Here is a 23208-nt window from a genome sequence, read left to right as displayed (position 1 = left end):
GACACTGGAGATAAGGAATGCCATCAAGCTGAAGAAGGAAGCCTTCCATGTATGGTTAGCACAATAGACTCAACAGAGTGGTACTGACAAAGCGGTGACCTTGACAATCGGGTAAAACCCCAGGTGTGGGAGGAGTGTGCAGAGACCATAGAAAGCATTGATCAGACTAAAAACGTTTGATATAAGGGTGAATCACGTACTTGAGGACATCAGTTAATATTAAGGAGAAGTGCATTTAAAACTGAAGCCAGGAGGCACTTCTTTATGCAAAGAATTGTGGGACTCTGGAATTACCAAGACATGTAGTTGAAACAAAAATCTTGACAAACTATGTTCTCTTATGTAAAGAGATTCTGACAAACTATAATTTGTTTCAGAACAGGAAGGCAGGACTTCACCCAGGTTGTTCCCAGCAAGGGTAGGAAAAATGCTCACCCAAATGGGTGATGTAGTCTGGCGGTTTGAAGGAACAATTTGGGGAACTCCTGAACCTGACAGACACACCCTCTGTGGAGGAGGCTGAGACAGCTGCTGATGGGGGATCAATGCCATTTCCCTGATGAAGATTGCTAAGCAACTCCACAGTGGCAAGGCCTCAGAGGTGGATGAAATACACCCTGAAATGCAAAAGACTCTGGACATTGTTGTGCAGTCATGGCTGACAAACCCTTTTAATGTTGTGTGTCATCTGGAGTGGCAATCTGGGGTGATGGTCCCTATTTTTAAAAAGGGGGACTGGAAGGTCCCCAAGCCATGGCAAATTGGACCAGCTGTTACCTCCAAACCTGAGGCCATTGTCTTCAGTAGGAATAAAGTGGACTGTACTTTCTGAGTAGGAGTTCAGTTACTTCCTCATGTGGATGAGCTTAAGTACCTCTGGGTCTTGCTCACGAGTGAGGGGAGTTGGGATGTTGTAGTGCTGGGTGGTATACCAATTCATACCAAAAACTGTTTTTTATTTTTGTTATGATATGGATTTTTCTTATACCGCAATACCAGTTTAAATAGCCTAAACAACGTTTGGAATGTGGCGCAACGGGAAACTGTTTAGGGGGACCTTTTTCATTGCTGCAGTGCTAAACACAAATGCAATGGAGTACATGCGTTAGTGGAGGCATTGAATGGTGAAAATGGACAGAGAACATTCCGAAACTGAAGCTGTTGCAGACAATAAAGTTGAACATGATGACACAGAAGAACTTTTGCTGAAAAAAGGAGCTGTATTTGTTGTCTGGAGATACTTTGGTTTTAAAAGGTCGGATGTGGACCATTATGTTCAAAAGTATGAATACTGTTTCTATATAGTACTACTGGATAATACTGCAAGCCAAGTTGTACTTGTTTTATTTTTTCAATACTGCGTAATGTACCTGGGTACTGTGTAATAGTGTGACGACGTTTACTTTATTCTCAACATTTCCACTTTAATCTCGACGCTTATGTCAAGATTAAATTCGACATGTTGACTTTATTCTTGTAATTTGTCATTAAAGTAGAACATCGTAAAGTAAACTTTATGAAGTGAATGGATTCTGTGTGGTGATCGCTGCCTGCGCTGAATCTTAGTGCAGAGGAAGTCAGTTTAAGAAGCGCGTAGCAATTAACAACTGGGTCGGGGAACACTTAACACAAAGCATTTAATGTGCTACAGAACTTGACGGGGTTTGAGAAAATCTAGTAAATTAAATATTCATTTTAAGATAAAGCTTAGTTTACAATGTTCTACTTTAATAACAATAAACTATGAGAATAAAGTGGAAATGTTGACTTTAATCTCGACATTAATGGAGAGAATAATGTGGAAATGTTTAGAATAAAGTTAACATGTCAACTTTATTCTCGACATATAGTTTTTTTTTTTCTTCTCTGTTTCCGTATTTTATTTTCTTCACCGTGGCCCTAATACGCTTCCGTAGGGCTATACCACAAATAGAATTATGAATGCAAGCTTCAGTTTTATTATTTATGTGTATAGTTTAGCTTGAAGCAAGGTCCATATTAATGCAATTTGCCTTAATGATGGTTCAGTTGGTAAAAAAGTGATCACCAAGTTGCACTTGTTTTATATTATTTTTAATTGGTGAATACTGTGTAATGCACCTGGGCTTGAAGTCTTGAATTGTTGAATTGTCTAGTATTGTTACTGGAAGTTGCACTGTTATTTATTTTATTGTTATTATTTATTAGTTTAAATATTATTCAGTTTAATGATAGTAAAGTTGTATAAAAAGTCACTTTAACGTGTCAGTGGACAGAGATTGTTAACATTAACAAAAAGTGTACTTGGTTTGCAAAAACTGTTTACTTTTTATTCCATTTCTAAGACATGTTCAGTTTAATACAACGTTTGACAAGCACCTTTGGATATGTTACTAAGTCTAAATGCTTCTTTGGATGGTTGAAAATATGTTGGCAAAATTTAGTTTAAGTTGTTTGCAAAATTTTGTTCAATAAAAAGGCTATATATTTTGACTTCAACTGTCATGCAATGTGATTCTTTCTCTTCCATGCAAACCCTACCTGTATTAATACTGTCTGTACATTAAAATTTTTTTGTACAATGTACAATTTTCATGACAGTGCAATAGGTTATTCTTAGCCAGTCTACTGCAGTAATTGCAGTGGAAAATGTCGTTAACATCCACTCATGCATGGGAGAAGAATACTGTTGAATACAGTGAAACCGGTATAATTTTGAAAAATACCGTGATGTAGAATTTTGGTCATACCGCCCAGCACTAGGATGTTATCAAGAGACAAATTGAGGTGTTGAGTGCAGTTATGAGGTCGCTATACAGATCTGTAGTGGCAATGTACAAAGAAGTATCTGAGCCAGAGGGCAAACCTCTCGATTTACAGTTTGATCAACCTCCCTACCCTCACCTACAGTCATAAACTTTGAGTAATGACTGAAAGAATAAGATTGTGGGTGCAAGTGGCTGAAAATTTCTCTGAAGTGTGGCTTGGCTATACCTTAGAGATAGCACATACATCTGGGAGAGACTCGCAGTAAAGCCACCAACCCACCACATTGAGAGGAGCCAACTGAGGTGGCCAGGCACTAGATAGAGACACCTCCTGGACTCCTTCCTTTGAAGGTTTTACACAGGCCATCATGTACAATATACTGCGATCAATGCACAAGAAAATTTGATAGCAACATCAGACATCTGAGTTGTGAGACTGTTCACACTACAAGACAGCTGACTGAAATTTTTGACGTGACAAATTGTTCCAATTGTACAAAAGCCCAGTCGTAAGATACTCGCTGTAATGGAAGGATTTTTCTAAAGAGAGGAAGGGAATCAGGAGAGCAGATGGACGTTGATCGCTCCAGTGCAAACCCAGCTGCATTACTAATGTTTTGGGAGAAACAGCCGGGAATGTTCTAAAGATACAGCCAAGGTTATGCTGACTTGTTTTTCACTTCGAGGGGCTTCACTACGCAACTGTTATTTTTGTGTGCCTTCTGGTACTAGATGCCGTCTCCGTCGGGGCAAAGGGTCATGCTGACTTGTTTTTCACTTCGAGGGGCTTTACTGTACACAGCTCTTATTTTTGTGTGCCTTCTGGTACTAGGCGCCGTCTCCATCAGGACCAAGTGAAAAACAACACAGCGTCCCGTGGAAAGGTGTGTACTGAAACTGATCACTTCTGTATACACTGCTTGCACGTAAGCCGCTTTGGGCAAGGACGCTCAATTAGTATATAAGGGAAGGTTTCGCCCTCAGTTTTTTTGGAAGCTCAACCGTGGGGAATGTGCACACCTGTTTGGTATTTGGGAGTAGGCTAACGAGTTGATCCTCTGACGAGACTGACATGCGGGCTCCCTCAGTCTACTGGTCTAGGATGATAGCTTTGTTTCTTTTGATATACTGTAAGCATAAGTTTGTGTCTTTTGATATACTGTAAGCATGAGTTTGTTTCTTTTGATATACTGTAAGCATAAGTTTGTTTTTATTACTGTAAGCATATATTTGTTTCTATAATCTATCGCTACTGCATTATACTACATTATATGTATTTAAATGTTATAATTGATTAAGTAAATTTTATTGAAGTATCGGACCTCTTCTCTCTGATTTTTGCCCACTTATTCTAAAGAACCCCTTAAACCATTTTCCCGAATCAAAACACTCGTGGGCTGGGCTGGATAGTAGAAGTGATCATTAAGCTGTCTCATTTGCCAAAATCTGTTTATTCCTATACGTGTTGTTAAATTACATTTCCCCAGTTTATGCTAACAGGGAGCTACCCAGGTTTTGCATTCTGCTTATTAGGTGAAATTATAGAGATGTTGCTATAATAGATTTTCATTATTTATTGTAAATATAATTGTTGTAGAAATGCAGTATATGCATGTATAGAATGTAATCTCTACTTCTGCTGTTAATGTTACTATTAGCATAGTTAAAATGGTAACTTCAAAAGTATGTCAAAAAAAAAGCAAAGCAAGAATTCCCCGGAAAAATACACATTCAAAGTAGTATAAAATTAAGAATATATGTGTGCGGCTATCTTGCTGCTTGATAAGGGAATCTCAAAAACAAAAAAGACAACTTTTTTGATATTAAATAACCAGTTGTTGCAGGATATGGTAACAAATGATACCAGAGTGCACCTTTTGTTTGATTCTGCATTTTTCCTTATGCAGGGAGCCTTGAACTGTCACATTATTGTGAGAAAGTTTAGTTCTGTCACAGATAGTAAACTTTTATTTTACAGTAATATTCACAGACATTAAATTTAGGTTGATAGGTACACAATTTGATAACTATAATTTACACTTACAAAACGGTTTCTATCAGGACATTTTAGGTAAGTAATACAAAAATAATAAAATGTAACAACTTCTTGTTTAGGATGGTCCCATTAGGGGTTGCCACAGCAGATCATCTTCTTCCATAAAAAATAATAAAAAACTAAATTTTTAAAGTGGCAAAAAACTAAAACTAAATAAAAACTAAAAATAATGAAAAACTAAATGAAAACTGAAATTAGGAAATGGCAATTAATATGGCAAATTATAAATAAAGTCAAAAACTAAATAAACTCTAAAACACTTGCACCAGCATATGTTGTGGTGTACCCATTTAGTGCAAACATCTTAATAGACTCAACAGCATGCTTATAAATGAAACTCCGCAGTACATGTCAAACTGCTGTAGGAGAGCTTTCTTCTGAGACAAAGCCACATTCCAGCACATTAAATGTTAATTCTTTACTTTGTGCAGAGGTGTAATTTTTTTTAGCCGATGATCTTTGATATACTGGAATATTCAGATTTTTCCAAACTTCAGGTGTTTTTTTTTTTTTTTTTTAAAGGTTGCTCAGTTTGGATCCACACAGCTGGCTTAATGAAGTGTTATCTTAGCCTCTGATATACACTACATTATTCTCTTGTCATCTCTGAATCTATCCCCCGTACAACTTCTTCAGCTAAATTTTAACCTTGCCCACTCAATTTTTACAGTTTTTAAGTTCATCTAACTCCAATGCTACATTTCAAAACCAACTCATTTATTCTATCTCTGGTCTGTATTCAATTGATTGTCATTCAGACTAACATGTCCAAATATTTCATTGACATCCTTGACATAAAACCCGAGCGTGATTCTGGCTTAGAAATCTATGGTATTATGGTTAAGCCTGAGTATTCAATTATCCGATATACAGTGTAAATCCCAAATAACTATTGAAACAGTATTCTCTTGCCATCTACCTTTCCCTAGTGGTACGGTAGTGATTCTAAGAGGAAGAAATATATCATAACACCAGCTTCTTTTTAATATCGGCTGAGCACTCACAATAATGCAATATTCAAAAGAGAGCATCTAGCGAAAGCATGATGCAGCTAGGGGTTGCTGCAGTCAGCTCTGGCCACTCCAAGAGAGAATGCGGAAGGCATATTTGCTAGGTACGGGCAGTAGTGATGTCTTCCATCCATCTATAGGTGAGCTTTACTGTTTAGTGCAGGTGCCAATGCTTTATACTTTTTCAGCTTCCTAAATAAATGCTTATGTTTTCCAAACATGAGATTCATTAACAGGGACACTCAAAATAGTAGACGATGACACTTGGCCATATATTGATCATCACCAAACAAGGGAGCACATCAGCACTTCCAAAATCCTGAGTGAGTCATCTTCCACTTATTTCTTCCCATTTCCCTGTCAAATTCTGCTTGTAAGCTGATTTGTGTGGTTTTAGCTGCATTTATTTATAGCCACAATTGCCCTCTTTTAATAAAGTAATCTGTTTAAATTAAATATCACAGATCATAGTGGCATACTTCAAACCTTTGGTTACAGCTACGCTAAGGAAGCTCAAATAAAATTCATGAGTGGGGCATGTAAATAAGTTGTGAAGCCAATTTTACAACAAACTGGAACCAAATCATTAGTTGAATCAAGTGATAGTGATTAACAGTGTGAATTTGGTCAACAGACTAACACAGATAATGATAATGATGCAAATGGCACTGTACAACTGAACCTCCTTGATATTCCAGGTTAATTCAATGGCCTGACGGTTCACCATGGTGTGACAGTAGCTGTGCGGGAAAAAGGAAAAATGATAGTGATCAAGTAGAAAGAGAAGGACGTTAACCACCTAAGCATTGCTCAAGATGTTATAGCTGTCAATGGTCATGTCACTGGAAATGTGGAAGTCAATAAGCTACACTAGCATAAGTGGCATTTCCATTGTACGGATCACACACTGTCTTTGTATCTTCTCATGCAGAAGCATCAGAAAAAAATATAAAAAGAGTATGCAAAGAAACACGCTTTTACTATCCCTATTGCAATGCAGGGCTGTGTGTTGGTGACTGTTCCAAAACATATCACACGGAGTGTAAGAAATCTGCATCAGAACAGTAATGGATATTAGACATACCTTGCTGCATTTATGTTGATATTTTGATATTTCATGTTTCTGTTTCACAAAATAACATAACGCTAAGAAGGCTTACAACAAAAAAAAAATATACATAAACACACTCTTAATTTTGTGACTGTGTATTTTCCTAAGAAAAGTTTCAAATTGAGTACCTGTTTACTATAGTATATTTGGTGGTGTTTTTTGCAAGTCTACTTGTGTCCTTATGGTATCAGTGACTTTCAAACAAATCTCCATTGTGGATTCTAGATTTATAAATGCTTCCAATATCCAAAGGATTTAAATGTTTACGGAATGCTTAAAATTATGATTTTGTTTTTCTGTCTACAGGGTACTTTCAGCTCAAGCCTGGATGTGACACGTGGAACACGACATCGTGGACTAGTGGACAGAGTTCAAAGGGAGCGCCGTTTAATATCACCTCTGCGACATTACCGCCGACAAGTATCCTTATGATATGTATCATTACCTTTCTGGGTGTACATTCTGGAGGCAACTGGTTTACAGATTTTTGCATCAGTAGGATTGCATTGTTATATAGTATATGCTGAAGGCTGCTGGAGCCATATGAGCATGGTGCTGTTTGTTGAAAATGCCTTTGAAACCTGTTGTTATCAGGTAGCTTGTTTCAAATTTGGATATTAAATGACAGCATTATGAGCATCAACATAGGAAGGAAAAATGTAAATCAATAGTCTATTCCTTATGGGAGCAGCAAATAGGACTTAAGCTGTAATCAAGTGAACAAAATACAATGTAACAGAAATACATTATATAATTTACTTAAGATATTTTGACACTCAATTTTAGTTTTCTATGGACCTTATGATTTTTTTTCCAAATTCATTTTGCATTGCCAGCTTATACTTTGTTAGGCAACAACAATCTATACTAATAAAAGTCAAAGCCCTCACTGACTGACTGACTCATCACTAATTCTCCAACTTCCCGTGTAGGTAGAAGGCTGAAATTTGGCAGGCTCGTTTCTTACAGCTTACTTACAAAAGTTGGGCAGGTTTCATTTCGAAATTCTACGTGTAATGATCATAACTGGAACCTATTTTTTCGTCCATATACTATAACTAGCAAAATACCCGCGCTTTGCAGCGGAGAAGTAGTGTGTTAAAGTTATGAAAAAGAACAGGAAACATTTAAAAAAAAACTTAACATGATTGTCAATGTAAGTGTTTTGTGTATTTGGCGGCAGCATCACGAAGTTGTTTTCATCTAGCTACATCAGAAAATGTACCACGACGTCTGACACGCCTCCTTTTTACTGTTTTCTCACAGCTTGGATTGCTGCTGTCATAATGGGTTTGAGTCTACATATATATATATATATATATATATATATATATATATATACACACATACCTATCTACATCATATATACATACACATACATACATACACACACACAAATTATATATGTGTGTGTGTATATATATATGTATATATATGTGTGTGTGTGTATATATATATATATATATATATATATATATATATATATATATATACATATACAGTATATATAGACATACATACAAACATACACACAGGTATATGTGTGTATATGTATGTGTCTATATGTGTGTGTATAGCTTTGGTCACTGAGTGCAAGGGAAAAATAATAAAATGTAGTCTAAGTTATTAAACAGTAAAACATTAATGTTTTAAGAAGTACAGGTACATTGAGCACTACTGGAGTGGTTTCGGGTAAACTACATTTTAAAGACGGTGTAACAGAACAGGTAAGTAGTACTAACAGCAGCTAAAATGTATATAGATCATCTCTCGGTAGTTGATCCCTTTTGAAAGGCGCTACACGACGGCTGTGGTATAGAAATTACATTTAAAGAAAATTAGTTTTGTATCCTCTGCAGTGTTAAGAGAGAAAGGCTTTGGTTTGGGATAAAAGGAAAAAAGGTGTAAAGAAAGGAAACTTGCCTTTTTCTTTTATATAGTATAGAGAAATGTGTTCGCTGACGATATGAGCACCTTTTGGGGACAGTCGCGGTGGGTCTTGTGTAGACTGGTGAGACGTCCCTGCCATTAATCGGCTGTGATGGCACTGTCAGTCCTCCACTCCTGTGCGTGTCTTCATAATCCGAGCTGACGACCTCATAATCGTATACGTGCAAAAGAAAGTGCGAATTGCCTTAATATTAGCTTGCCGCAGTGTAGAAAAGGGGTCCAGTGTTTGCACTTGTCTGAGCTATAGGTCAGGGGGAGGATGAAAAAAATTAAAAGTGGTCACTTTGACTTAAGGCAGAAGCGCAGTCATGTCTCAAAGGCCGGCACAGCTAAGCGCGCGCGCCGTCTGCTCGACTTTCGCTGGGTAAGATACCCCATTTTTTGCAGACTCGTTCACGTGATCAAAAGTCTCAGCGCTCTTTGGAGGTCATTCATATATATATATATATATATATATATTTATATTTATATATATATATATTTATATATATTTATATTTATATTTATATATATATATATTTATATATATTTATATTTATATTTATATTTATATTTATATATATATATATATATATATATATACTAGTAAAATACCAGCTTAGCGAGAAGTAGTGTGTTAAAGAAGCAATGAAAAGAAAAGGAAACATTTTGAAAATAACGTAACCTGATTGTCAATGTAATTGTTTTGTCACTGTTGTGAGTGATGAGTGTTGTTGTCATTTATATATATATATATATATATAATATATATATATATTTACACACACACACATAAACATATATAAATATATACATATCTATACATATACACATATATACATACATATATATCTACATATATACACACACATATATACACACATACATACACACACACACATATATAAACATATATATACATATACATACATATGTACATATATACACACACAGCTATTTCGTATCAGTGCAATACGCTGTTTGTTAAAACGGTTGACTCCCGCTCTTACGTGCAATAACAAATCAAATCATTCAGTTGTCTTTGCTCATATGTCATTTTAGAGCTGGACGCCTGGCATCTTTTTGGCCACAGGTTCGCTTTCTGTTTGGTGTGAGGTTCTGTGTTGTGGAGATTCTCAGGATGGATTGCAGGTGCTCATCAGTGAGGCGACTCCTGTGTGCTGTTTTGTTAGTCTTTATCACTGAGAAGAGCTTCTCACACAGATATGTGCTACCAAACATGCACAAGGTTCGAGCCGCATGTAGACGGACTTTTTTTGTTCTTCAAAGTCACCAAAGCGCCGTGCAAACTCAGTGCGCAATAACTCTAGCTTCGCGAAGTGCTGCATTATGGGATCTGTAGTTTATTGTGTTACCAGCGCTTCATATATCCGGGCTTTAATAACAATAATACAGTATATAAAATGATCTCGGGCCGGATATAATTACACGCCGGGCGGATGTGGCCCGCGCCCTTGAGTTTGACAGATATGGACTAAATAGAACTTGAAAAGATATATTTTTCAAATGTGATCGCAATTCAGATAGAGTTGACGCCAAGACTACAGCCTGCATGCCTCAATGAGTCATCCTCCCTCGCTCTTACTTTTTTACCGTTCATCTAATGAATACACTGAGTATGGCTTTACCAAAACAATCATTGATGGCGAATAAAGTATCCATTATTCAGTATGTAGAGCGGGATATATATATATACATATATATATACCCGCGTATCGCAGCGGAGAAGTAGTGTGTTAAAAAGGTAGAAAAAGAAAAGGGAACATTTTATAAATAACGTAACATGACTGTCAATATACAGTATTTGTTTTGTGAGTGTTACTGAGTGTTGCTGTCATCAAGGATTTGATTATCATTATTTCTTTCAAACAGGTTCGTATTTGTAGGATGTGTTGTGTTCAAGTTACATTCCGTGTTTGTCAATCGTTGTAAAGATGACAGGTTTCATTCATCGATTCGTTTCTTACTGCATCAATAAACAGCTCGTCTTCTTCTTTATCTGAGACCTGACACACTGCATGCACGGGTTTTTTTTACACTGTCTTCCTTTAGCGGGACATTGACTTTTTCCACCGTGTGCTTTGTTTCCACAGTAGCTGCATTTATGAATATGCTTATCAAACGCTTCATATTTTTTGCTGCCTTTTCAATTGTGTAATTCGTTTTTGTTCAGCGCTCTTTGGAACTGATGCTTTTTATCTGTGCACTGCATCAGTTCACGTGAGCCACTCGGTGTACATGCATCGAAGGTTCCCAGCTGTGCTGGTGCCATCTCGTGCTATGTCCATAGCTTTATTTAATGTTACCTTAGTCCTGGCACTTAAAACTTTCTCTCGCAGTTTCGCTGAGTTTGTGTCAAACACCACCCTGACCATCTCATCTTCCTCTCCATAAGCACAGTCCTTCACCCGTGAATATTTACCCGTGGCAGTTTGCTATTGGATTGACGCTAACGGACGGCCTTATATGGGCAGGCACTAAATTACAAACGCCAGCGACAGCCTGTCTATGAACTTAATTTAAAGTGTAGGTTTACATCGTGCTTTGTTTCCGAAGTAGCAGAACTCATGAATATGGTTGTATATGTCACTCGCCGCTTCTTATTGTTTCGCTGCCTTCTCAATTATATAATGCATGTTTTCTTGAGCGCTTTTTGAGGTCTTCCTGGTTTTCTATGTACTGCGTGATTACGTGGGAGGCGTGATGATGTCACACGAAACTCCGCCCCCACAGCGTTGAAGCTCATCTCCATTACAGTAAATGGAGAAAAACTGCTTCCAGTTATGACCATTACGCGTAGAATTTCGATATAAAACCTGCCCAACTTTTGTAAGGAAGCTGTAAGGAATGAACCTGCCAAATTTCAGCCTTCCACCCACACGGGAAGTTGGAGAATTAGTGATGAGTCAGTGAGTTAGGGCTTTGCCTTTTATTAGTATAGATATATTTATATATATATTTATATATTTATATATATATATATATTTATATATATTTATATATATATATATATATATATATATATATATATATATATATATATATATATATATACATACACAGTGGTGTGAAAAACTATTTGCCCCCTTCCTGATTTCTTATTCTTTTGCATGTTTGTCACACATAAAAATGTTTGTGATCATCAAACACATTTAACCATTAGTCAAATATAACACAAATAAACACAAAATGCAGTTTTTAAATGATGGTTTTTATTATTTAGGGAGAAAAAAATCCAAACCTACATGGCCCTGTGTGAAAAGTAATTGCCCCTTGTTAAAAATAACCTAACTGTGGTGTATCACACCTGAGTTCAATTTCCGTAGCCACCCCAGGCCTGATTACTGCCACACCTGTTTCAATCAAGAAATCACTTAAATAGGAGCTGCCTGACACAGAGAAGTAGACCAAAAGCACCTCAAAAGCTAGACATCATGCCAAGATCCAAAGAAATTCAGGAACAAATGAGAACAGAAGTAATTGAGATCTATCAGTCTGGTAAAGGTTATAAAGCCATTTCTAAAGCTTTGGGACTCCAGCGAACCACAGTGAGAGCCATTATCCACAAATGGCAAAAACATGGAACAGTGGTGAACCTTCCCAGGAGTGGCCGGCTGACCAAAATTACCCCAAGAGCAGAGACGACTCATCCGAGGGGTCACAAATGACCCCAGGACAACGTCTAAAGAACTGCAGGCCTCATTTGCCTCAATTAAGGTCAGTGTTCACGACTCCACCATAAGAAAGAGACTGGGCAAAAACGGCCTGCATGGCATATTTCCAAGACACAAACCACTGTTAAGCAGTGATTTTTTTTCTCCCTAAATAATAAAAACCATCATTTAAAAACTGCATTTTGTGTTTACTTGTGTTATATTTGACTAATGGTTAAATGTGTTTGATGATCAGAAACATTTTTTTGTGTGACAAACATGCAAAAGAATAAGAAATCAGGAAGGGGGCAAATAGTTTTTCACACCACTGTGTGTTTATATATATATATATATATATATATATATATATACACAGTAATCCCTCGCTATATCGCGCTTTGACTTTCGCGGATTTTAAATGTAAGCACATCTAAATACATATCACAGATTTTTCGCTGGTTCGGATTTCTGCAGACAGTGGGTCTTTTAATTTATGCTACACGCTTCCTCAGTTTGTTTGCCCTGTTGATTTCATACAAGGGACGCTATTGGCGGATGGCTTAGAAGCTACCCAATCAGAGCATGTATTACATATTAACTAAAACTCCTCAATGCTATAAGATATGCATCCCGCGCGGAGCTTGTTTGCTTGTCTCTGCCTCTATCTCACCCTCTCTGACATTCTCTGCGCCTGACGGAGGGGCTGTGAGCAGAGGTGCTGTTTGCTTAAAAGATACTGACGCTCCTCTAAAAAAATGCTGCTTTATTGTGGTGCTCGGCATATTTAAAAGCACAAAAGCACATTTATTGATTTTTTGATTGTTGCTTTAATCTCGCTCTCTCTCTCTCTGACGTTCTCTGCGCCTGACGGAGATGTGAGCAGAGGGTCTGTTTGCACAGAGGCTGTTTGCTTAGAAGATACTAACGCTCCTATAAAAATGCCGTGGCAAACTTAAAAGCACAAGTATTGATTTTTTGATTGTTTGCTTTTCTTTGCGAGCTCTCTCTCTCTCTCTCCCTCTGAAATTCTCTGCTCCTGAGGAGAAGATCTATTTGCATTCTTTTAATTGTGAGAAAGAACTGTCATCTCTGTCTTGTCATAGAGAACAGTTTAAACTTTTGACTAAAGGGTGTTATTTCATGTCTAGAGGGCTCTAATAATGTTAACAGTGTGGGAGAGTTTATAAGGGCTTAAAATATATAAAAATAACTACACAAACATATGGTTTCTACTTCGCGGATTTTCGTCTATCGCGGGGGGTTCTGAAACGCAACCCCAGTGATCGAGGAGGGATTACTGTGTATATATATATATGTGTATATATATATATATATATATATATATATATATATATGACAGCAACACTCATAACAGTGACAAAACAATTACATTGACACTCATGTTACGTTATTTTCAAAATGTTTCCTTTTCTTTTTCTTTACTTCTTTAACACATTACTTCTCCGCTAGTTTGCTAGTTTCCAATAAACAATGCTTCAGTTTCTTAAGAATATGAATGAAAGATATATAATTAAAAGGTTTAAATGATGTAGTTTTACATTTTTTTAAAATAATATTTTAAATATTTTTAAGTTAACCAATTACACAGGCACAAAAGGCACAGAATAGAACACTTCTTTATTATTCCTGTTTTATACAGTATATTTAGTTATTTTAGTATTTGTATATGTGTTTCCTCTCTTTTTAATAGCCTGCTTGGTAAAACTATTTGCAAACCATTTGTTGAAAAAACATTTGGTGGAAATGTGTGTTAAATTAAATATTGTCTGTTCATCTTAATGTATAGATTATGCTTTTAAGAATAGCTAAATTAGATGTAGGGCTTAATTTTAAAAATAATTTTTATGTTTAAGAAGTTATTAGGACTGTCTAATGAGTCATTCAGTTTTCTCAAGAGTTCTAGTAATGTGGTCTGTCAGATAAGAATATTGGGGATTACAGGTGTGGTGTGTCCTGAATCCTAAAAGAGGAAATATATGTGGGGTTGGTGGTGGTAATGGAAAGTTGTCCATTTTTCTGTTTTTGTAGTTGAAATGAATGATTTTGGCTCAGGCTGTAACTGATGTCTCTAAGTTCCTTTAAGGATTATTGTATGGGTTGCAGCTCTTTCTTTTGCCATTTCACTAAAATACTGTTGATGATTATAACTTCAGTGCATGAATTACTGTTTTTGCTACATTATAATCCACCAACATTTTTAGATAGATTGGATAGAACTTTATTTGTCTACAGGGGAAAATTTTGCTTTTTACAGAAGCTGTTTAAATAAGTACATAAATAGGTAGATATGTAAGTAAGTAAATAAATAAAGATAAACACAATGGAATGACTGTAAAGCAAGATAATTCAAAAAGAAAGCAAAGTTCTGACTTGGACTTTACAGTCACAGTGAGGCATTATGCAACTGTATTTCTGTTGTTATAAGCGTTACTTGATACACTTCTGCTTAATGATTATTTGGCTGAAAGTACTCATGGTCTGTTTGTCAGAGAGAGGAAGTGCAGCATTGTTCATAATGACACTGAGTTTTGTTTTAATTCCCTTCTCCGCTACAACCTCTATGAGATCCAAAGTGTGTCCTAAACTGACCTTGCCCTTTTAATTAACTTGTTGATTCAATGGGCCTCTCTTGAACTGATATTACCAGTCAGCACACCACAGCATAGAAAACTACACTTAACATCACAACGTTGTAGAAGATATGAAGGATGCCACTTCTCACATTAAAGGAACACCATCTTCTAAGCAAAAATAACCTACTCTGCCCTTTCTTTAAGACAGAAGTTCATAATTTTTCAATGAGCTTTTGACAAAAAAGTCTCTGAAAATGTTTAAGCATTAAGTTGCTAAAAAGATTTTGGTTTATTATAAAGTAAATTTTAAAAACCTAGTATTTATTTACTAGGTAACAGAAGAAACGTTTGATTGCCAGTTTAACTTTGAGCAGAAATTGTAAAATTCCTATAAATATATTAAAAGTGTATTTTTTTAATGCCATCTGATAGCTCAGAGTAATTGTTCTTGCAGTCTGATAGTTTTCCAAGTTCTCTCTCTCAGCTAACTGATGATGTCCTGTATTCTATGGAAATCTGCTTGGCATACTTGTAATGTAAATGTATTTCTATAGCATCATTTTTTTTATCTCTCTTCAAATTTTTATATTCTCGTTTTTTTTGACTGAACATTACTATATTTGGTTTAACTTGAGTTTATTTTTTGAGGTGGGTTAGCCCAAGTAGCTGAAGAGAAGTACCATTTGTTGATTTTTTTTTTATGTTTCCTTTTGATTTGTATTTTGGTTATATCATTTTTAAAATAAAGTTTTTTTTTTTATAGTTATGAACACTGCACAGAAATATTACAATAGAATCCCTAATGTTTCCATTCAGCATGTAAACATTCAGAAGTTGCTTTTATTTTATAAAATTAAATCTTCCATTTGGTAAATGTTCTGATTGTTGTTATTATATTAAATATACATTAGTGGCAATATTAGATATGGTTCATTCCATGTCCAATCTCCCAATGGCCCACGCACTTTGGACTGAAAACATTCTGCAAAAATGACCAGGTGTACCCATGTTAGTTGGGAGACACTCTGTACATTTTTTTCATGTAAGTCAACACCTAAACAAGATACAGTCAGTTTACCGAGGAGAGGGTGGCATTGATTTTTATCTGTCCTCATTTTTTCAGCAAACTTCACAAGTCCATAGCTCGAAAACTAAACCACCGAGCAGGCTCAGACTTTGCACGCTGGTACATTAATTGGTATAGTATATGACAAAATTAACAAATTTGGTCCAGATAACCCTGCATTCTCAAAGCAACCCCTTGATATTGACCAGAATTTAATTTGTAACCAACAGAGACTTTGGTCTTTTTTCCCAACTTATTCAGATAACTCAATAGGCTTTCTGAAAAAGCAATAAACAGAAAAGTAGCTGTATCAGAGTTTGAAGAGCAAACCTCTCAAATCCAAAAAATTCATTTTGGATTTCACTTTCAGCGCACCCTAACGGCATGTGGGAATATTCAGATAATTTAAATATTTTTCATTTATTCTACATTTTTCTTTCTTTCTTTCTTTAAACACATACCATAATTTTCTTATGCAGATTTTTCATGTTTATTTTCCATCCTAAACATAGGCTGAATGCACCATGTGTCAATAATGATAATCATTGAGTTTTCAGTCAGTAAGTTATCAAAAATGTCAAACTTTTTTCATATGAAATGACAATGTCGTATCTCATAATGCTTAACCAAGAATACAATTCTCCATGGCCAAAAGAGCACCTGATACTCAAATACCACTGTTACATCCCTACAGAAACTCAAAGTCAGGTGTCTGGTGAAGACAGTCAATTGACTGTCTGAGTATTCACCTCTGAAGCAGCAGCTGAGACCCTTACATCTTGACGAGGATTGGTGTGATTTGTGACAAGAGTGAAGCGGAATAAGACATCCTGATATGTTTCATGCATCCAAACTATCCTGTACAGTCTTTCCATTGACCATCTAGAGACTATATTTGTTGGTGGCCATTACAGTGTGTCATTGCACACCAGGCGATACCATCTTGATCTCAAAGACAAAATACTGTACACTCTGCACTTTGATTGAAACAGAAGTGAAATGGGTCACATTCTTGCTGCTGCAATAGCAGGACGTTGATATTTCATTATAACTAGTGTTGTGTTTAATGATAAATCAAGCAGCTATGTGTTCATGTGTTGTACTTAATGTGCCTTGGGTGATTTATTTTTTTCCATTAATCCTGTACTCAAGTTAGTGATGAAGAACTTGGTAGTTATTATTACTGACAAATGGTGAATGTAAGCCACGTGTAGACTGGAAAATAACAGTAAGAGATTCACATAAGAAAAGTTAGGCTTGTTTTTGAGAAAGAAGGAACCATGTAGCATCAAAAGTTTTTTTTTTGTTTTTTTTTTATTTGACACCCCTCACAAAATTGGCAGTATCATGGAAAGTATTAATCTTACATCAAAATAATTTTACAGGGTGTTTCTTGGATTACACATGTATACCTGTTTTTTTTTTCATAATTGTTTGAAACAAAGTATGTGGGATTCAGGAGTTACAGTATATTTTGTTTGTATTGCATTACATAAATGGCCCAATAGTGTCTTAGAAATATAATCAGAGTTATTGTTTTCTTTGACCCCTACAACAGTCAATAACAATATATAGTATATAGACAAAAATGTTAATACAGTATATCTCAGTAAAAAATAAAATGAGAGGTTATATGGATAATTGGAATACATTTGTTTTATTTTTGAAGCATGCGCCTTCTTAATTTTACAGGTTTACTCAACTTTTATGAATAGTACTTTAAAGCTGAGGAAATTACAGAAGTGAGTAAGAATTTAAGTATAGGAAAAGCCCTCAAATTTTCAGATATTATACTTAGAAAGTATCACAACGAAGGAAATAAAGTGTTTCAGATGGCAGGTATTTAAAACTATTGAAGTTGATTTGGGAAAATAATGTATAGACAGAGAATCCTACCCCATGTTTACAGCTTGTATCTTCATGTTTTAGAAAGATGAATAGCATGTCTCTTTTGGCTAGGCTTTCTGTTTTTATTATATGTGTATTATAAACAATCCTGTCATTAAGCACAGTGTTGGACTTGAGAATACAATTTAGGTTCTTCAATAAGCTCAATATTGATTAATTGCAAATTTCATACCATTGTTTATCAGCACCTTGACAAAAGTGAACAGATTGACAGTTCCCCATACAGCTCTGCCTATTTGTCTCCACCTGCTGATGCCAGTTGGAGAAGGTAAGGATATAACACCCTCCTCCACTGTCTTCATTTCTGAACTTTTCTTTAGCAAGATAGCAATGATAAACACATTTTTTAGACTGAGCTTTGCATAATTTAAACCAAATATATATAAACTTGGGGAAATTCATTAAAGTTATGATTGTAGTTTAAAGTTTCCTTTCATCAGTATAAAATGTAGTTCTTTCTCCCCCAAAGAATTCTCATGATTTGAAATTACAACTTTGCATTTAGAATATGCTCCTGTATCATATTTATAGAGAATACTGTAATATCTACAAAACTCATATGATTATGCTGACCAAGTAATAGCTAGTAATCATATTTTTATAAATATGTATTTTAATCAGTCCATGAATTTTGTACATTTATGTTTACATTTGGAACACCATTTCTGCTAATTTATCATATTTATATTTTAAATTGCCCTGTACCTTATGTAACATCATTATTGACATCAAGCTGATAATAGCCATATTCTCTACTGACTTACTAAACTCCTAAAATTGGCACCTGACATTTTTAATGGTAATGGGTGAATGTTTTTATATTAAACTTTTTTGTTTGTAGAGCTTTAAAGTAGAAATCATTTTTTAACTAATTACAAGTTTCTGTACATGTTACATTCACTTATAACTATTGAATACTGCTTCTTCTGCTCTTCAGTTATTGACAGGTTTCCCTCTTATGCTCTTCACTTTTTTCCATACCTTCTTTTTCCGTGCTGACCTACTTTTCTGTCTACTGCAGTCAAATGGCAAAGCATGTTTTCTGCTAAGATATGTCTCCTCATGCCATGTGTAATATTTATTGATAGTGTCTACACCATATATTGCAGCCTTAAAATAACAAGTAGCTGATTCATTTGACTTTGAGTGTTTATAAAGGTGCCCAATGAATAAATTTTATTTAAAAGAAAGATGCTGATTGATTTCTCTGACTGCTACACACATTATAAGTGGGTATGTTCTATGTACTGTATATTATACATAAAGCCTATTAGGTCATAAAGTCTGAATACATACAGCCATAATTGATGTCTTGGTGATATTCCTTTAAATATGTTTAAAGAAACTTAATGTGTCCTGCAAGGTAAAATTAAAATAAGTGGGAGTTCAGGGTGTAGCGTGTAGATGGGTGCAAAATTGACTCAGACACAGGAATCAGAAGGTGATGGTGTGAGAAATCCTATTAGAATTGGCTGATGTTAATAGTGGTGTTTCACAGGGGGCAGTGTTAGGGCCACTGCTATTTTTAATATATATAAATTATTTTGACAGGAATATAATTCTCAAACTGGTTAAGATTGTAGTTGATATGAAGTTGGATAATCTAGAATCTGTTGAATCATTACAGAGGAACTAGGACATTATACAGGTCTAGGCAGATTAGTGGCAGATACAATTTAATATAAGTAAAAGTATTACATGTAGGAAGTAAAAATGTTTGAATACACAATGGGAGGTCTGAAAGTTGAAAGTACAATTTATGAGATTTAGGAGTCATAGTGGACTTGTCACTATCAACTGCCAGAAGCCATTAAGAAGGCTAACAGAATGTTTGGTTGTATAGCACAATGGGTAGAGTTTATAATGCACTGAGTAGACTTCCACTGGAGCACTGTGTACAGCAGGCATGTGCAACCTTGACAGGACTATGGGCCAGATTAGAAAGTAGAAAGATTATGCGGGCCGGAGTACTTCAGGATATATATGCATTTTTGAAAATCGAAAATGCAAGAAGGCCAAAAAAAAACCCAACAAATATTTATTAATATATTATTTAATAAAAACTCTTTATTAATGTGATGATTAAGATTGCATGGTGGACACAAGCTTATCAATATTAGGAGATATTATGGACGTGGAAACTTTCAACGTGTTTTCTAGGTGCTCATCAGTAATTCGCGTCCTGGTTTTGGATTTTACGAAGTTCATCCTTGAAAAAAGTTGCTCCCATTTATAGGTGCTGCCAATTAGAGTCTTTCTTTTCTGAGCAAAAGCTGTCAGTTTTGGAAACTTGTCACGTGGGAAATAGTTTTTATAAAAGTCAAGTAATTCAATATCATTGAATTTTGATTTCAGGACAAGGTTCTCTTGTAGTTCAATTAATTCCATTTGCAATGAAAGTGGAGCTAGTTCGACATCAACATCAAATGGACAAGAGAAAATTTGCAAGTTTGCTTCTTGATTTTTAAAATCATGGAACCTAGTGTTGAATTCTCCACTCAATGAATTTAATTCATTCGCAACGATTCACAATCAAAATCTTTGTGTTTTGTAAGTGTGGGAAAATAAGTATTGCCTTCCTTTAATTGGCTTTCCCAGAGTCGAAGCTTATTTTAAAATGATTTTATGTGTCCATAAAGCTCATGAATCATTTGTCCCTGAGTTTGTAATTTAGCATTAAGTTCATTTAGATGTGTTGTTAGGTCGACAAAAAATGCAAGATCACACAGCCAGGGTTTGTTTTCTAGCTCAGAAATAGATTTTCCTTTCATGTCCATGAAAAGAGATACCTCATTTCTCAAATCATAAAAACGTTTCAACATTTTTCCCTTGCTAAGCCAACGCACTTCACAATAAAATGTAAGATCTTCATGGTTAGAAGGAACGTCAGCCAGAAATTCTTGAAATTGGTGGTGATTTAGCTCCATGGATTTAATGAAGTTTATACATGCAGTTATTGTGCCCATCACATGTGCAAATTTAACTGATTTTGCACATAGGTTTTGCTGGTGTATAATGCAATGCAATACCGACAAATCTTCGGTATTGATTTTGTTACTTGATAATTCGTTTTTTATTTGGGCAACAAGACCAATGTTTGGACAAATCATCGATGGAGCGCCATCGGTGGATATTCCGCATAACTTTGGTTGGAGAGCAAGCAATTCTTCTGTACAATTGAAGCTAGCGTCAACTCCGCGAATAAATATAGCCAATTGAGCGGTATTGTTGGAGTCTGTACTCTCATCAAGAGCAATGGAAAATGCTTCAAATTTTGATGCAATATTTTTAATGCTTAATTTTATGTCACTGGCCATTTCTTCGATTCATTGGGTTATTGTCCAACGAGTAAGACTTATCTTTTCCATTTCATGGCTTTTCTCTGGACACAGAACTTTCATGACTGCAGTAAGGCATTCCTTGAAAAACTCGCCTTCAGAATATGGTTTTGAGTGCTTCGCAATTTTTTCGCTAACAATAAAACTTGCAAGAACAATACAGTATTGTCAGCTACATCAGTATGTTTGCGGAATAACATCTGTTGTGCCGATACACATTTTTTCAAATTTTGTATCTTGTCTGTTCTTAGTTTACCTTTGTAACTGTTGTAATTATCGTGTTTTGTATTGTAGTGTCTTTTTAAATTGTATTCCTTTAAAACTGAAATAGTTTCCAGGTAAATCAAACAAAGAGGTTTTTCTTTCTGCATTATAAAAAAATAATCATCAGTCCATTTCTCTTTAAATGTAAGACTCTCACCATCCATTTCTCTCTTCTTTGTTGAAGCCATCTTAATTAGGGTTTGATCAAAAATTCACAAGTATTTGAAAGTATTGAAATGTAGGCAGATATAGCGTGAAACTCGAAACAGCATGCAGATAGGTATAGCACTAGCAAAAACCATGAAACGGCTGCGCTATGCAGAGCAGAGAGATGCAGCAGAGTCAACGACTACGTGACTACGAGCTCTTGCACATTTTAAACGTGCAATAGTTCCGGACGTGCTGTAAAAGTGGGGGAAGCACAATATAAAGTACTTCAGAAAGCACTGGCCGCATCATACTATCAAAAATAATCCAACAATACCACAAGAACAAACAGGCATCACCAAGAGGGTTAACGGGCCAGATTCAATGATTTTTGGAAAAGTCGTTGCGGGCCGTAGGATGCCTGGCGTACGGTTTTAATCTCCAGGCTTTTAAAAGGACATAGCAGCACTGGAAAAAGTCCAGATAGAGCAACTAGGCTGATTCAAGGGCTGCAAGGGATGAGTTATGAGAACACATGGAGTAAGTTACCAAGCAATGTGATAGACAGTAGGACTTTAAAAACTTTCAAAACTAGACAATGTTATTTTAGAAGAATTAAGTGGACTAATGAGCTTTGTTGGGTTGAATGGCCTGTTCTTGTCTAGAATGTTCTAATGTCCCTGATATAGGAAATAACTGGTAGCATTCTGATGCAGATCATGGAATAAATTAAAATTGAAGTTAATATATAGGATATATTATGATAAGAATTTTTATTTTAAAGGCATGGTATATTACCAGTTATCAATTAGCCTTTAGTTTACTATGATTTAGTAACAACTTGCACCATCGCAAGACGCTTGTAGTATAGAATCATTGTAAGAAATAATTAGATTGATTAGAATAAATCATGTCCCCTTTTTGTGTTATCTTCGTGCAGCTTCAAATTGGTCTTTGAATCATCTTTTTGTTTTGTGTTGACAAATAATTCATATGTACCTCATGGCTCCCTGAGTTGTCTGTCTAGATAAAGAAAACAAGTCTTTGTACAAAGAGTTGTGTGCTATATAATCCATGTCCAAATGACATGTTTGTACATTGTTACTACATTGATGCAGCTCCTCTTGTTATTGTACAGTATGTTGCTGATTATAAATTTCTGTTTGGAACAGTGATGTTCCATGTAAAGCTGTTACAAAGTTACCTAAGGTAATGCACACATGAAACAAAAGTTTGGAGTAAAACTATTAAATAGGGGTACAAGTAACAGAATTTGTAGTTTCCAACATTTATTTCTCCTTGTTGTTTTTAATTCACAATTCTCAGTACTTGAGTTATCTCTACTTTTATCCTTTATTTTCTTA

General features: G+C 35.5%; 1 protein-coding gene across 3 annotated transcripts in view; it reads left to right on the top strand.

Annotated features, from left to right (window-relative positions):
* LOC120528501 (CREB-regulated transcription coactivator 2) overlaps positions 1-23208 on the top strand; it is a 269051-nt gene that overhangs the window by 114778 nt on the left and 131065 nt on the right. For all 3 annotated transcript variants that reach the window (XM_039752689.1, XM_039752695.1, XM_039752681.1), the window contains exons 3-4: positions 7231-7344; positions 18302-18363. In XM_039752689.1, the coding sequence (XP_039608623.1) occupies positions 7231-7344; positions 18302-18363 (176 nt within the window). The remainder of the gene's footprint in view (positions 1-7230; positions 7345-18301; positions 18364-23208) is intronic.

Source organism: Polypterus senegalus, chromosome 1 (assembly GCF_016835505.1).
Source record: "Polypterus senegalus isolate Bchr_013 chromosome 1, ASM1683550v1, whole genome shotgun sequence".
Classification (NCBI taxonomy): domain Eukaryota; kingdom Metazoa; phylum Chordata; class Cladistia; order Polypteriformes; family Polypteridae; genus Polypterus; species Polypterus senegalus.
The sequence above is the reverse complement of the archived record's forward strand: the minus strand, read 5'-3'. Positions and strand labels throughout refer to the sequence as shown.